Source organism: Microcaecilia unicolor, chromosome 6 (assembly GCF_901765095.1).
Source record: "Microcaecilia unicolor chromosome 6, aMicUni1.1, whole genome shotgun sequence".
Classification (NCBI taxonomy): domain Eukaryota; kingdom Metazoa; phylum Chordata; class Amphibia; order Gymnophiona; family Siphonopidae; genus Microcaecilia; species Microcaecilia unicolor.
Genome location: NC_044036.1, coordinates 180,488,856 through 180,505,295, shown reverse-complemented (window position 1 = coordinate 180,505,295; position 16,440 = coordinate 180,488,856). Strand labels below are relative to the sequence as shown.

At 49.1% G+C, this 16,440-nt stretch overlaps 1 protein-coding gene across 1 annotated transcript in view; it reads right to left on the bottom strand.

Annotated features, from left to right (window-relative positions):
- Positions 1 to 16,440, bottom strand: part of DNAH1 (dynein axonemal heavy chain 1) — a 799,478-nt gene that overhangs the window by 273,548 nt on the left and 509,490 nt on the right. The window contains exon 47 of the mRNA XM_030205737.1: positions 3,751 to 3,981. Coding sequence (XP_030061597.1) covers positions 3,751 to 3,981 — 231 coding nt within the window. The remainder of the gene's footprint in view (positions 1 to 3,750; positions 3,982 to 16,440) is intronic.

Genomic DNA, 16,440 nt, shown 5'->3' with positions numbered 1-16,440 from the left:
ATAAATGAGATAAGATAGGACGGGACTGGGAGGGAGGAGATTTAAGTGTGAAAGTTATAAGATGGTGATCAGAGGAGGGAAGATCAGAGGCAAGGAAACTAGAGGGTGAACAGTTGGAGGAGAAGATGAGATCAAGACAGTGACCATTTTGATGAGTGGGGGAGGTGGAGCATAGTTGGAGATTAAAGGAGGACGTTAAAGCGAGTAACTTGGAAATATAAGAGTTGGAAGGATCATTAGCAGGAATATTAAAGTCACCAAGGATGAGAGAGGGGGAGGAAGGATCATGGAAGAAGGCAAGCCAGGCATCAAAGTCACTGAGAAAGGATGAAAGGGACTTATCAGGGGGACGATAAATGACCGCTATTCGAAGAGGCAGAGGAGAGAAAAGGCGGATAGAGTGGACTTCAAAGGAGGAAAAACAGTGAGATTGAGGTGGAAGAAGGGGTTGAAATCTGGAGGAGGGAGAGAGAAGTAGTCCAACACCGCCCCCACGGCCAGCAGGGCGAGGAGTATGTGAAAATAGATAACCGCCATGGCACAGGGCTGCGACTGAAGCAGAGTCATCAGGGCAGAGCCAGGTGTAGTAAATCATCTGGACCGGATGGCATACATCCAAGGGTACTCGAAGAGCTCAAGCATGAAATTGCTGATCTGCTGTTAGTAATATGTAACCTGTCGTTAAAATCGTCCATAGTACCTGAAGATTGGAGGGTGGCCAATGTGACACCGATTTTTTTAAAAGGGTTCTAGGGGAGATCCGGGAAATTATAGACCAGTAAGACTGATGTCAGTACCGGGCAAAATAGTGGAAACCATTATAAAGAATAAAATTATAGAACATGTAGACAAACATGGCTTAATAGGACAGAGTCAGCATGGGTTCAGCCAAAGGAAGTCTTGCTTCACCAACTTGCTTCATTTCTTTGAAGGTGTGAATAAACGTGTGGCTAAAGGTGAGCTGGTTGATGTGGTGTATCTAGATTTTCAGAAAGCTTTTGATAAAGTTTCTCATGAGAGACTTTTGAGAAAATTAAAGAGTCATGGGACAGGAGGCAAGGTTGTAGTGTGGATTAGGAATTGGTTATAGTACAGAAAACAGAGGGTAGGGTTAAATGGTCATTTCTCTCAATGGAGGAGAGTGAACAGCGGAGTGCCATAAGGATCTGTACTGGGACCGGTACTGTTTAACATATTTATAAATGATATGGAAATCGGAACGAGTGAGGCGATCAAATTTGCAGATGATATAAAACTATTTAAGGTTGTTAAAACATGTGTAGACTGTGAAATATTGCAGGAAGACCTTAGGAAATTGGAAGATTGGGCATCCAAATGGCAGACGAAATTTAATGTGGACAAATGCAAGGTGATGCACATTGGAAAGAATAATCTGAATCACAGTTACCCGATGCTAGGGTCCACCTTGGGGGTCAGCGCTCAAGAAAAAGATCTGGTTGTCATTGTAGAGAATACACTGAAATCTTCTGCTCAGTGTGCAGCGGCTTCCAAAAATGCAAACAGGATGCTAGGAATTATTATGAAAGGAATGCTGAGTAAGACCGAAAATACTATAATGCCTTTGTATCATTCCATGATGTGTCCGCACCTCGAGTACTAAGTTCAGTTCTGGTCGCCATATCTCAAAAATGATATAGCGGAATTAGAAAAGGTTCAAAGAAGAGCGACTAAAATGATAAAGGGGATGGAACTCCTCTCGTATGAGGAAAGGCTAAAGAGGTTAGCTTTTCGTCTTGGAAAAGAGACGGATGAGGGCAGATATGATTGAGGTCTACAAAATCCGGAGTGGTATAGAATGAGTAGAAGTAAATTGATTTTTTACTCGTTCCAAAAGTACAAAGACTAGGGGACACTTGAGGAAGTTACATGGAAATACTTTTAAAACAAATAGGAGAAAATGTTTTTTTCACTCAACGAATAGTTAAGCTCTGGAACTCTTTGCCGCAGGAGATGGTAACAGCGGTTAGCGTATCTGGGTTTTAAAAAGGTCTGGACAAATTCCTGGAAGAAAAGTCCATAGTCTGCTATTGATACAGACATGGGAAGCAACTGCTTGTCCTGGGATTTGTAGTATGGAATGTTGCCACAATTTGGGTTTCTGCCAATTACTTGTGACCTGGCTTGGCCACTGTTTGGAAAACAGAATACTGGGCTAGATGCACCATTGGTCTGACCCAGTATGGCTACTCTTATGCTCTTAAGTTCCCTTGAATGGGCCTCCTCAATGTCTAAACACTCTGGGCATCTGCTGAAGCCTTCCAGCTCTTCCTTGAGCATGGTCCATATCTCCTCACGAAGGACAGGCATGAGTAAAGACTGGGGAGTCAGTGTGAAGAAAGCCTGCAGATTTGTTGGTGCTGAAGGAGCAGGGTGACATCCAGAGGGTGACAGCCAGAGGGCACCGGGCAGCTTGGCACCATTAGCAAGGAAGGCTAACAGTCCTCTCAGCACTGATGGCTTTCAGAGACCAGCAATGCTGGTGCTCCAGCTCCTGGCACCATGTGCCGAGGGTAAGCGATGTTGATGCTTCGCGATGTTGATGCTTCTTTGCCGTTGCACTGTGTTGGTCCTCAGAAACGTGAGGTACTGGAGAGGATGTGGAATGCACATGCCTTCACGGTGTGGAGCCCGTCGCTGGCTGGTATTGGGATGTGGGTTCAGTGGCCAGTGTCAATGCTGATGCCCACAGTCCCTGTGTCTAGAATAGACCCAGCAGCTATCAGATCCAATGTCACCAATGCCAATGTCAAAGGACCTGACTGAGCACCAGAAAGATTTTCACACTGAGCATTCTAGGCTCTTTTGTGACAAATTAAGACCCTCATGGTTTGGTTCCAAGCAGTGAATACTGGGGTTAATGCCCGAAATAAGCCAGATGCACCAAGCACAATGCTTAAATCTGCTCAGTGCCTTCTGGGACATGTAGTGGAAAATGGCCCATATCAAAGGGCTCAATGGGTGAGGGAAGTGAAGTTAAACTACGGCCAAAAACCATCGATGTAACCTGGCACTACCTGGCCTAAAAAGGCCTTAGGGCTGAAAACCCTCCCCCCCATCAGAAACGCACAACATTCACTAGGGCACTCACTTGAAGTACAGAAAATTTAAAATAGATATGAAAAAGGAGCGCAATATCCTGAAAAGGAAGACACCACAAAAAGAAAACTTTTGACATGCTGAGGAGAGATCACAGATGCAACCTCTCTGCTCCACAGAAAATGAAAGACTATTAGTCCCCCGCTCGTGCGTTGGATAGGAAGGTACCTGTACATGCGTGGTGGGATGCTACCAAAGGCCTCTTAAAGAGATATTATGCTAGGCAGCTTCTGCACTGGGCTCCGTTGGATGATGTCACCGATATGTGAGAAACAATGTCCTGTTTATTAATTAAGCTTTGGAACCTACTGCTGGAGGATATGGCCAAGGTGACTGACATAGTGGGATTCAAAAGAGGTCTGGAGAAGTTCATGGAGGAAAAGCTGTTAAAAAATTATTAACTAGGTAAACTTATGAGATCCATTACTCATCTCTGGAAATTAGCTTTGAGAAACATCAACTCTTTTTGGATTTGCTAGGTATTTGTGATCTGGACTGGCCACTGTAAGAGATAAGATGTTGGGCTTAATGGACTTTGGTCCAACCCATCATGGCTTTTCTTATGTTCGTATTATTCTGAATATTAAGAAATAAAGGGAATTGAAACCATAATGTGATGTTTTGCCTTTATACCTTAACATGATCTTCAATGAGCTGGTAAGTCTTAACATCGGAGCCTGGAGACATGAAATCTCCATAGAGAACAGGCTGATTTGGAATGACTTCCGTAAAGCTGCTGCCAAATTCTTTCATTATTCCCATCATTAGCTCATCAAACCATGTGCGATCCTCATCATTAACCAAGCGATCCTGGAAGACACGGCAGCTCTCATGGTACCAGAGTCTCAGCAGAAGCAATTTATCCTAAAAAAACAAAACAAAACATTTATTTACCCCTAGAAGTTTACTTCACTTCAAGCTGTTTGCAATATACGAAGACACTTTGAATGTTATTTCCTTCCCCTTTTAGACTGCTTATTGTTGATGAAAAACTAGTCTTGTATCGAAAATATACTAAAAACTTCTATTTGTTTTGGAAGGCAGTATTGTTTGATTAATTTTACAAAACTTCTTATTTTATCACAAATGTTTTTACACATAAAACCATAATGTTAGGTCATGATTGAACTGATTTTGTGTCTAGGTTTACCCAGCATTCTCTTTAACAACTACATATTCCTTTTTTACAATGCAAGGTACAGGATTTTTGTTTTTTTGTAAAAGTCATTGTAATCCTGTTTTAATAAACAAAGAAATACAGGAAATGATGGCAGCAACGTAAACAGATATTCCATTTCCTTTTTCCAGATTAACCCCTAAGTGTCTCTTCCTTATCTCATAAGCCTTACAAATCTGTTACTTAAATATTAGCTTTTATATGTGGAGGGGCATAATCGAACAAAAACGTCTATCTCCATGGGCGTTTATCTCCAAGAACGGGTCCGTGAAGGGGCGGACCGAACCGTATTTTGGGAAAAAATAGACGTCCATGTTTTATTCGACAATTTGTGAGCTGGGCGTTTTTGTTTTTCAGTGATAATGGAAAATGAAAGCACCCAGCTCAAAAACGAATAAATCCAAGGCATTTGTTTGTGGGAGGGGCCAGGAGTCGTAGTGCACTGGTCCCCCTCACATGCCAGGACACCAACCGGGCACCCTAGGGGGCACTTTTACAAAAAAAAAAAAAAAAAAAGGTAAAAGAGCTCCCAGGTGCATAGCACCCTTCCCTTGGGTGTTGAGCCCCCCAAATCCCCCTCAAAACCCACCACCCACAAGTCTACACCATTACTATAGCCCTAAGGGGTGAAGGGGGGCACCTACATGTGGGTACAGTGGGTTTGGGGGGCGGTGTGGAGGGCTCCAATTTACCAGCACAAGTGTAACAGGTGGGGGGGATGGGCCTGGGTCTACCTGCCTGACGTCCACTGCACCCCCTAATAACTGCTCCAGTGACCTGCATACTGCTGCCAGGGAGGTGGTATGACATTTGAGGGTGAACATAAAAAGTTGTGAAACGGCATATTTTTGTGGTGGGAGGGGGTTTGTGACCACTGGGGGAGTCAGGGGAGGTCATCCCCGACTCCCTCCAGTGGTCATCTGGTTATTTAGGGCACTTTTTGGGGCCCTATTCGTGGAAAAACAGGGTGCAGGAAAAGTGCCCTAAATTCTCGCTAAAAATGCATATTTATTTTCCATTATCGGCGAAAGGCGCCTATCTCTGATCGGCCGATAACCACGCCCCAGTTCCGCCTTCACCACGCCTTTGACACGCCCCCATCAACGTTGTCCGCATCCGCGACGGAGTGCAGTTGAAAACGTCCAAATTCGGCTTTCGATTATACCGCTTTATTCGTTTTTGTGAGATAAACGTCTATCTCCCGATTTGGGTCGCAATATAGGCGTTTTTCTTTTTCAATTATAAGCTGGATAGTGTCATTCCTCCTCCCTTTCTTCCTACTATGTCCTTCCTGAAAAGATTAAAGTTTGGTATAACTATATCCCAGTCATAGTTCTCCTTGAACCACATGTATGACTGCCATTAAATCCAAGTCGGCCTCCTCCATTACACCTTCTGGATCCAGAACATGATTTCCCATAATACAGGCATTAGTATACACAGTTTTCCAGATGTTGCCCTTTTTTCCCCATTTCTACAGAGGTTATTTAAAGTTTCACATACCTAATGGCTTTTACTTGTCTGGGAACTTTGTTCACCCCTCTCCGCTGATTCTAGTTTAAAGCCCTCGTCAGTAAGTTAGCGAATATACTGTGCCCCTTCTTTGATAGGTGGGCACCATCTCTGCTCAGCAGCTCTTTCAAAATCATCCCATGGGCAAGGAGGCCAAAATGCGCTTAATGACACTATCCATATGGCCATTTTTGCCTAATGAAAACTTTTTGTACAATTTATGGGTTTTTGTTTTAGATTTTGCTCTCACCTTTTTCAGTAGTAGCTCAACGTGAGTTACATTCAGGTACACTGGGTATTTCACTGTCCCTGGAGGGCTCACAATCTAATTTTGTACCTGAGGCAGGGCGCCCCCCCCAGAGTACGGCGCCCTCCTGCCGTGCTTACCTTGCTTACCATGTTGGCACGGCCCTGCTCCTCCACTCCTTATGTGGAGGTGTTTCTCTTTCTTTTGTAGATTGGTATCTCCCAGTGGCGTAGCCAGACCTGACATTTTGGGTGGGCCCAGAGCTAATGTGGGTGGGCACTATGTATGAGTAGTGTTTCTTGGGCTACTATAAAATAATGCCTTAGAGTGCACTTGATGATAGATTTCTAAATAGTGTGCCCAACAGCTGCCCTGCATCAACATAAACCACATACATACTTAATGGATAAAATAAAATAAAATACCTATATTTTTAAATATGGTTACATTATGCCATATCAAGCTTGACCAAATATAAGTCTATAATAATGACAAATATGTCAACACACATAACAGGATCCTGCACTATAATTACAAGAATGGCATATAATTTGCTTTATAAGAAATGTAAATGTCTGATTAAGGAAAATAGGTAAAATGCCTTTGAAGTCCTTTCCCCTTCCTTTGGCACCCAGAGAAAACTGCCTACACTTTTTTTTTTTATTTTAACCTAGGCACTGCAGAGACCATCCCCACCCAAAAACCCACCAACATGAGAAATAGACAATCTTTTAAAATTAACATGGGCACTATTAAAATTTATTGTTGGTGAATTTCTGGGTGAGGATGGGCTCTTCATTGTCTAGGACAAAAGAGATATATTTAATGATTAAATATACCTTTTTTTTTGCCCTAGACAGTGAAGAGTCCACCCCCCCCCCCCCCCTCCCACCCAGAAGCCCACCACCAGAGCCATCATTTTGATTACCAGAGTAATCGAAATGCTGGCTGGTGGTGGGCTTCTGGGTGTGGGTGAGCTCTTCACTGCCAAAGGGCAAAAAAAAAAAGGTATATTTAATGATTAAATATACCTTTTTTGCCCTGTAGGCAGTGAAGTGTTTACCCTACCCAGAAGCCCACCACCAGCAGCCAGCATTTTGATTACAATTACACGACATGGTTAAAATTAAAAAATGTATGAATTACCTGCTGCACGTGGTGCAGTGTGCACTGGCTCCTGTACCTTTTGTGGGGGGCTACGGGGGAGTGCTCTGTTTCTGTGATGATAAAGTCCGATTCTCGAATGATCTCTCCTCAATTCGAAGACCAATTCCCACGTTTCCAGAATCCAGGGAGGGCAGGCCAGGCTGAGGCTTGCACAACCCTGCGTGCATGTGGCCATGCAGCTATTGTTTTTAGCCTGCCCTCCCTCAGACCACGAGTGAGCACACGGAGCCAAGCGGAGCGAGAGCGAGGCTGAGAGCACTCCGCGCACAGCCACGTCCGAGTCGTACCACTACGCGCTTCCGCGTAGGAATGGACGTGTGTGGATAATAACCAACCACGACGCACTCTGCCTCTATTAAGCCCGAAACGAAGGTAGGTGGGCTGAATTGTGAATCTGATGACGATGTCTGAGCCGCGACCGTGACGCACGCTAGGCTGTGTTTGTGCTGGTGGTGGGCGGGCCTGAAATCGGAGCCTGGAGAGGAGAAACCAGCTGCCAGAGCGTTGCGAGTGCTTCCGTCTCTGCGCTAGGCTGCTGCTGCAGTTGTGTGTGACTGTGTGCGCTTGGGTGGGCGGGCCTGGACTGAAATTGGGTGGGCCTGGGCCCACCCAGGCCCACCCGTAGCTACGCCCCTGGTATCTCCCCCATCATTTTAATTATGCATGTATTTATTTATTGGGATTTATTCATCACTTTTATGAAGAGATTTATCCAAGGCAGTGCACAGCAGGTACAGGTTAACATAAAACTTATAATGTTGTTAAACAGCATAAAATTAGTGAAATAATCAAATATAAGTATTAATAGAGATGGCAAACTGAATCCTAGAAATGGGAGTAACCCGATATAGTATCAGAAATATACACATTAAACAACATAGTAGACCAATCATATAATATAAATATGATGTCAGCAGAGTACAAATGAGACATCATAATAGTCAGCATGAAAAACACATGCATATAAAGTAAATGATACATACCTGTAGCAGGTGTTCTCCGAGGACAGCGGGCTGATTGTTCTCACGACTGGGGTTGACGTCCACGGCAGCCCCCACCAACCGGAACAAAAACTTCGCGGGCGGTCCGCACACAGGGCACGCCCACCGCGCATGCGCGGCCGTCTTCCCGCCCGTGCGTGACCGTTCCCGCTCAGTTGAATGACAAGCGAAAATTATGAAACGCAACTCCAAAGGGGAGGAGGGAGGGTAGGTGAGAACAATCAGCCTGCTGTCCTCGGAGAACACCTGCTACAGGTATGTATCATTTACTTTCTCCGAGGACAAGCAGGCTGCTTATTCTCACGACTGGGGTATCCCTAGCTCTCAGGCTCACTCAAAACAAGAACCCAGGTCAATTGAACCTCGCAACGGCGAGGGCAGAACAGAAATTGACCTACGAAGAACAACTAACTGAGAGTGCAGCCTCACCAGAATAAATTCGGGTCCTGGAGGGTGGAGTTGGATTTACACCCCAAACAGATTCTGCAGCACCGACTGCCCGAACCGACTGTCGCGTCGGGTATCCTGCTGGAGGCAGTAATGTGATGTGAATGTGTGGACAGATGACCACGTCGCAGCCTTGCAAATCTCTTCAATAGAGGCTGACTTCAAGTGAGCCACCGACGCTGCCATGGCTCTGACACTGTGAGCCGTGACATGACCCTCAAGAGTCAGCCCAGCCTGGGCGTAAGTGAAGGAAATGCAATCTGCTAGCCAATTGGAGATGGTGCGTTTCCCGACAGCGACCCCTATCCTGTTAGGGTCGAAAGAAACAAACAATTGGGCGGACTGTCTGTGGGGCTGTGTCCGCTCCAAGTAGAAGGCCAATGCTCTCTTGCAGTCCAATGTGTGCAACTGACGTTCAGTAGGGCGGGTATGCGGCCTGGGAAAGAATGTTGGCAAGACAATTGACTGGTTAAAATGGAACTCAGACACCACCTTCGGCAGGAACTTTGGGTGGGTGCGGAGCACTACTCTGTTATGATGAAATTTGGTATACGGAGCATGAGCTACCAGGGCTTGAAGCTCACTGACCCCACGAGCTGAAGTAACTGCCACCAAGAAAATGACCTTCCAGGTCAAGTACTTCAGATGGCAGGTATTCAGTGGCTCAAAAGGAGGTTTCATCAGCTGGGTGAGGACGATGTTGAGATCCCATGACACTGTAGGAGGCCTGATAGGGGGCTTTGATAAAAGCAAGCCTCTCATGAATCGAACGACTAAAGGCTCTCCAGAGATGGCTTTACCTTCCACACGATAATGGTAAGCACTAATCGCACTAAGGTGATTCTTTACTGAGTTGGTCTTGAGGCCAGACTCTGATAAGTGCAGAAGGTATTCAAGCAGGTTCTGTGCAGGGCAAGAACGAGGTTCTAGGGCCTTGCTCTCATACCAAACGACAAACCTCCTCCACTTGAAAAAGTAACTCTTTTTAGTGGAATCCTTCCTAGAGGCAAGCAAGACACGGGAGACACCCTCAGACAGACCCAACGCAGTGAAGTCTACGCCCTCAACATCCAGGCCGTGAGAGCCAGGGACTGAAGGTTGGGGTGCAGTAACGCTCCGTCGTTCTGCGAAATGAGAGTCGGAAAACACTCCAATCTCCACGGTTCTTCTGAGGACAACTCCAGAAGAAGAGGGAACCAGATCTGACGGGGCCAAAAGGGCGCGATCAGAATCATGGTGCCGCGGTGTTGCTTGAGCTTCAGTAAGGTCTTCCCCACCAAAGGTATGGGAGGATAAGCATACAGGAGGCCGGTCCCCCAATGAAGGAGAAAGGCATCCGATGCTAGCCTGCCGTGTGTCTGAAGTCTGGAACAGAACAGAGGCAGCTTGTGGTTGGTCTGAGAGGCGAAAAGGTCCACCGAGGGGGTGCCCCACTCTCGGAAGATCTTGCGTACCACTCTGGAATGGAGCGACCACTCGTGCGGTTGCATGACTCTGCTCAGTCTGTCGGCCAGACTGTTGTTTACGCCTGCCAGGTATGTGGCTTGGAGGAGCATGCCGAACTGGCAAGCCCAACGCCACATTCCGACGGCTTCCTGACAGAGGGGGCGAGATCCGGTGACCCCCTGCTTGTTGACGTAATACATTGCAACCTGATTGTCTGTCCGAATTTGAATAATTTGATAGGACAGCCGATCTCTGAAAGCCTTCAGTGCGTTCCAGATCGCTCGGAGCTCCAGGAGGTTGATCTGCAGATCCTTTTCCTGGAGGGACCACAGACCCTGGGTGTGAAGCCCATCGACATGAGCTCCCCACCCCAGGCGAGATGCATCCGTCGTCAGCACTTTCGTGGGCTGTGGAATTTGGAATGGACGTCCCAGGGTCAAATTGGTCCGAATGGTCCACCAGTGCAGTGAAGTGCGGCAACTGGTGGAGAGGCGGATGACATCTTCTAGATTCCCGGTGGCTTGAAACCACTGGGAAGCTAGGGTCCATTGAGCAGATCTCATGTGAAGACGAGTCATGGGAGTCACATGAACTGTAGAGGCCATATGACCCAGAAGTCTCAACATCTGCCGAGCTGTGATCTGCTGAGACGCTCTGGTCTGTGAAGCCAGGGACAGGAGGTTGTTGGCTCTCGCTTTCGGAAGGAAGGCCTGAGCCGTCTGGGTATTCAGCAGAGCTCCTATGAATTCCAGAGACTGGGCTGGCTGGAGATGGGACTTTGGGTAATTTATCACAAACCCCAGCAGCTCCAGGAGTTGAATAGTGCACTGCATGGACCGGAGAGCTCCCGCCTCCGAGGTGTTCTTGACCAGCCAATCGTCGAGATATGGGAACACGTGCACTCTCAGCTTGCGTAGATACGCCGCCACCACCAAGAGGCACTTTGTAAACACCCGTGGGGCAGAGGCGAGCCCAAAGGGCAGCACACAATACTGAAAGTGCCGTGTGCCCAGACGGAATCTGAGATACTGCCTGTGAGCTGGCAGTATCAGGATGTGAGTGTATGCGTCCTTTAAATCCAGGGAACATAGCCAGTCGTTTTTCTGAATCATAGGCAGAAGGGTGCCCAAGGAAAGCATCCTGAACTTTTCTTTGACCAGGAATTTGTTCAGGCCTCTCAGGTCTAGGATGGGACGCATCCCCCGTTTTCTTTTCCACAAGGAAGTACCTGGAATAGAATCCCTGCCCTTCCTGCCTGGGTGGTACGGGCTCGACCGCATTGGCGCTGAGAAGGGCGGAGAGTTCCTCTGCAAGTACCTGCTTGTGATGGGAGCTGAAGGATTGAGCTCCCAGAGGACAATTAGGTGGCAGGGAGGTCAAATTCAGGGCGTATCTGCACCGCACTATTTGGAGAACCCACTGGTCGGAGGTTATGAGAGGCCACCTTTGGTGAAAAAAATTTTAACCTCCCTCCGACCGGCAGATCGTCCGGTACGGACACTTTGATGGCGGCTATGTTCCCATGGATCCAGTCAAAAGCCCGTCCCCGGATTTTGCTGTGGAGGCACAGGGGGCTGCTTAGGCGCACGCTGTTGACAAGAACGAGCGCGCTGGGGCTGTCCCTGTGCCTGACAAGGCCTTCGGGCCGGCTGGGTGTACCTACGCTTGGTGAAAGCATAGGGCGCAGCCTGCCGGGCCCGGGAAAAACGTCCACCTGCTGAGGTGGATGCTGAAGGCGCCCGGTGGGAGAGCTTGTCGAGGGCGGTTTCCCGCTGATGCAGTTGGTCCACCAGCTGCTCGACCTTCTCGCCAAAGATATTATCCCCCCGGCAAGGGACATCGGCCAGTCTCTGCTGGGTGCGGTTGTCCAGGTCAGAGGCCCGCAGCCATGAGAGCCTGCGCATCACTATACCTTGGGCCACAGCACGAGATGCCACGTCACAGGTGTCATATATACGCCTGGACAGGAACTTTCTGCACGCCTTCAGCTGCCTGACCACCTCCTGAAAAGGCCTGGACTGCTCCGGCGGGAGCTTATCAACCAGGTCCGCCAGTTGCTTCACATTGTTCCGCATGTGGATGCTCGTGTAGAGCTGGTAAGACTGGATGCGGGTCACGAGCATGGAAGATTGGTAGGCCTTCCTCCCAAACGAGTCCAGAGTGCGAGACTCCCGCCCCGGGGGCGCCGAGGCGGTATCCCTAGAACTCCGAGTCCTCTTGAGAGCAGAGTCCACGACCGCCGAGTCATGAGGCAATTGGGGCCGCATTAACTCTGGGTCTGAGTGGATTTTGTACTGGGACTCTGCTTTCTTGGGGATGGTGGGATTAGATAGTGGTCTCAACCAGTTCCGCAGCAGTGTCTCTTTGAGGACATTGTGCAACGGCACCGTGGAGGACTCTCTAGGTGGTGATGGATAGTCGAGGACCTCGAGCATCTCAGCCCTCGGCTCATCCACAGAGACCACGGGAAAGGGAATGCAAATAGATATATCCCTGACAAAGAAGGCAAAGGAGAGGCTCTCAGGTGGCGAGAGCTTCCTCTCAGGTGAAGGAGTGGGGTCGGAGGGAAGTCCCACAGACTCCTCTGAGGAGAAATATCTGGGGTCCTCCTCCTCCCCCCACGAGGCCTCTTCCTCGGTGTCGGACATAAGCTCGTGCAGCTGAGTCCTCAACCGGGCCCGGCTCGACGTCGAGGCACCGAGGCCTCGGTGGCGTCGTCGAGCAGTGGACTCCCGCGCCGGCGGGGATGAAGCTCCCTCCATCGACGTCGACGGGGACTCCACCTGCGTGGCGGTCGAGACCGGCGCTGCAAGCGGCGTCGAAGGCCTCAGCACCGGGCTAGAGCTCGCCGGCGCCACAGTCAACGGCGCCGAGGGCGCAAGCACCCCCGGCGCCGGCACAGTCTGGCGCATCAGCCCTTCCAGGAGCCCCGGAAGGATGGCTCGGAGGCACTCGTCAAGGCCCGCTGTCAGGAAAGGCGAGGGGGCCGGTAGAGGCGTCGGTGCCGGAAGCTGTTCGGGTCCAGGAGACTGCACCGAAGTGCTGGGACCCTGACGCGGCAGTACCTCTACTACAGAGGGGGACCTCTCCTCTCGACGCTGCCGCTTCCTCGGCGTCGACTCATCTCCGGCGCTGGGAGCCGGATGCATCGAGGGCGACCGATGACGGTGCTTCTTTGTCTTCTTGCGATGCCCGTCATCGGCGCTTGGTGTAATCAAGGAGGAGGAGGTAGATCCCCCTCGGCCTCGAGGGACCGGGTCCGACAGGGTTCGGTCCCGAGGGCCCTGGGTAGAGGGAGTGACCGGGGCCGATTGCCCACGCGGCCTCTCACCCCTGCCTTCACCGGAGGACTGGTGGGCCGACGGGACCTGTGCTCCTGGGGTCGATGCCATCGGTGCCGATTTCGTGGACATCGATACCGGTACCGAAGAACCGGCCATCGACACCGATGCCGTCGAAGTCGACGTCGAGGGGCCGGCGCAAGTTCCAAAAAGACGGTCCCGAAGAACTTGCCTCGCTACTTGTGTCCGTTTCCGGAGACCGAGACACAAAGTGCACGTCTTGGTATCGTGCTCCGGCCCGAGGCACTGGAGGCACCAAGCGTGAGTGTCGGTCTGCGAGATGTGCCGGCCGCACCGACCACACTTTTTAAATCCACTCGGGACCTTCGAGGACATCGACGGAAAAATCGCGTCGGCGAAATCAAAGTCGTCGATGGTGGTGGTAAAAATCACACCTCGAAAACAAATCGACCGTGCGGCCATAAGGCCGCAGCGCGACGCCCCCGCTAAGAGACGAGGGAAAAACAAAGTTCAGCGTTTTTTTTTTTTTTTTTTTAACTAAACAGAAAAAACGAAGAACGATGAAACAAAAAGAGAAAAGAGAAAAAATTCGCGATTAAGCGCGATCCGGTTTCCGGGGCTGACAGAGAGAGAGATGAACACGGCTCTCTCCAGCGCGGAAAAGAAAAGACTGAGCGGGAACGGTCACGCACGGGCGGGAAGACGGCCGCGCATGCGTGGTGGGCGTGCCCTGCGTGCGGACCGCCCGCGAAGTTTTTGTTCCAGTTGGTGGGGACTGCCATGGACGTCAACCCCAGTCGTGAGAACAAGCAGCCTGCTTGTCCTCGGAGAATATATATGATACAATCCTGCTTATAATCGAACGAGAAAAACGCCCAAGTTCCGACCTAAATCGGGAGATGGACGTTTATCTCACAAAAACGAATAACACAGTATAATCGAAAGCCAAACTTGGACGTTTTCAACTGCACTCCATCGCGGAAGCGTACAAAGTTGACGGGGGCGTGTCGGAGGCTTGGTGAAGGCGGGACTGTGGCATGGTTATCACCCAAACAGAGATGGGCGCCTTTCGCCGATAATGGAAAAAAAGTATGCGTTTGTAGCTAGAATTTAGGGCACTTTTCCTGGACCCTGTTTTTTCACGAATAAGGCCCCAAAAAGTGCCCTAATTGACCAGATCGGGGATGACCTCCCTTGACTCCCCCAGTGGTCCCTAACCCCCTCCCACCACAAAAAATGATGTTTCACAACTTTTTATTTTCACCCTCCCTGGCAGCAGTATGCAGGTCCCTGGAGCAGTTGTTAGGGGGTGCAGTGGACTTCAGGCCCACCCCCCCTACCTGTTACAATTGTGCTGCTTAATGCTTAGTCGTCCAACCCCCCAAACCCACTGTACCCACATGTAGGTGCCCCCCTTCACCCCTTAGGGCTATAGTAATGGTGTAGACTTGTGGGCAGTGGGTTTTGAGGGGGATTTGGGGGGCTCAACACACAAAGGAAGGGTGCTATGCACCTGGGAGCTCTTTTACCTTTTTTTTTTTTTTTGTAAAAGTGCACCCTAGGGTGCCCGGTTGGTGTCCTGGCATGTGAGGGGGACCAGTGCACTACGAATCCTGGCCCCTCCCACGAACAAATGCCTTGGATTTATTCGTTTTTGAGCCGGGCGCTTTCATTTTCCATTATCGCTGAAAAGCAAGAACGCCCAGCTCATAAATTATCGAATAAAACATGGACGTCTATTTTTTTCGAAAATACGGTTCGGTCCGCCCCTTCACGGACCCGTTCTTAGAGATAAACGCCCATGGAAATAGACGTTTTCGTTTGATTATGCCCCTCAATGTCAGCACAATACAAATAAAACACCTTAATGGGCACACATTAGAACATTCAAATTAAAGAAATGATAAACATGATGTCCGCACAATACAAATGACATGCCTGAATAGGCATACATTAAAACAATTAAACATAATGCTCATAATGTCAGTACGATACAATGTACCAGTACGATACAATGTACAGTTGAGACATATAGATGGACAATTTGGGTAGGGCAATGTCATTAGGATAAACAGATGGGTGACAAATTATATGACTAGTTGAATAAGGTATGAGGACCTGCTCTTAATTACAGGGTGTGCAGAAAGTTTGTTATACACGTATCCCCGTGAGCATTTACATCACCTCTATGGCTGGCATAAGTGCTTGAGCCTAAGCACATATGCACGTATATACCCAGTTATACTAGCACCCACCTTGCTTCACAGAATAGACTTCCACTAGGCGCCCTCTAGGTGCCTAAATGAGGCATCTCTTTATAGAATTGATGAGCACATACTCTAATCCCTGTCAATCACAGGCAATTTTATATAGCGAAGTTACTTACCTGTAGCAGGTATTCTCCGAGGACAGCAGGCTGATTGTTCTCACTGATGGGTGACGTCCAACGGCAGCCCCAGGATCGGAGATCTCCCTAGCAACAAAGTTTGCTAGAGCTCTCGCGCGCACATGCGCGCACCACACATGCGCGACCGAGTTCCCGCCCGTAGCACAAACGTGCCTCAGTCAGTATAGAAAGCAAAGACAAGGGAAGATTCAACTCCAAAGGGGAGGAGGGTGGGTTGGTGAGAACAATCAGCCTGCTGTCTTCGGAGAATACCTGCTACAGGTAAGTAACTTCGCTTTCTCCGAGGACAAGCAGGCTGCTTGTTCTCACTGATGGGGTATCCCTAGCCCCCAGGCTCACTCAAAACAACAAACAAGGTCAATTGGGCTTCACAACGGGGAGGACAAAACAGAGATTGACCTAAAACTGAAACAACTCCTGAGAGTGCAGCCTGGAACAGAATAAAAAAGGGCCTAGGGGGGTGGAGTTGGATTCTAAACCCCAAACAGATTCTGCAGCACCGACTGCCCAAACCGACTGTCGCATCGGGTATCCTGCTGGAGGCAGTAATGAGATGTGAATGTGTGGACTGAAGACCACGTCGCAGCCTTGCAAATCTCTTCAATAGTGGCTGACTT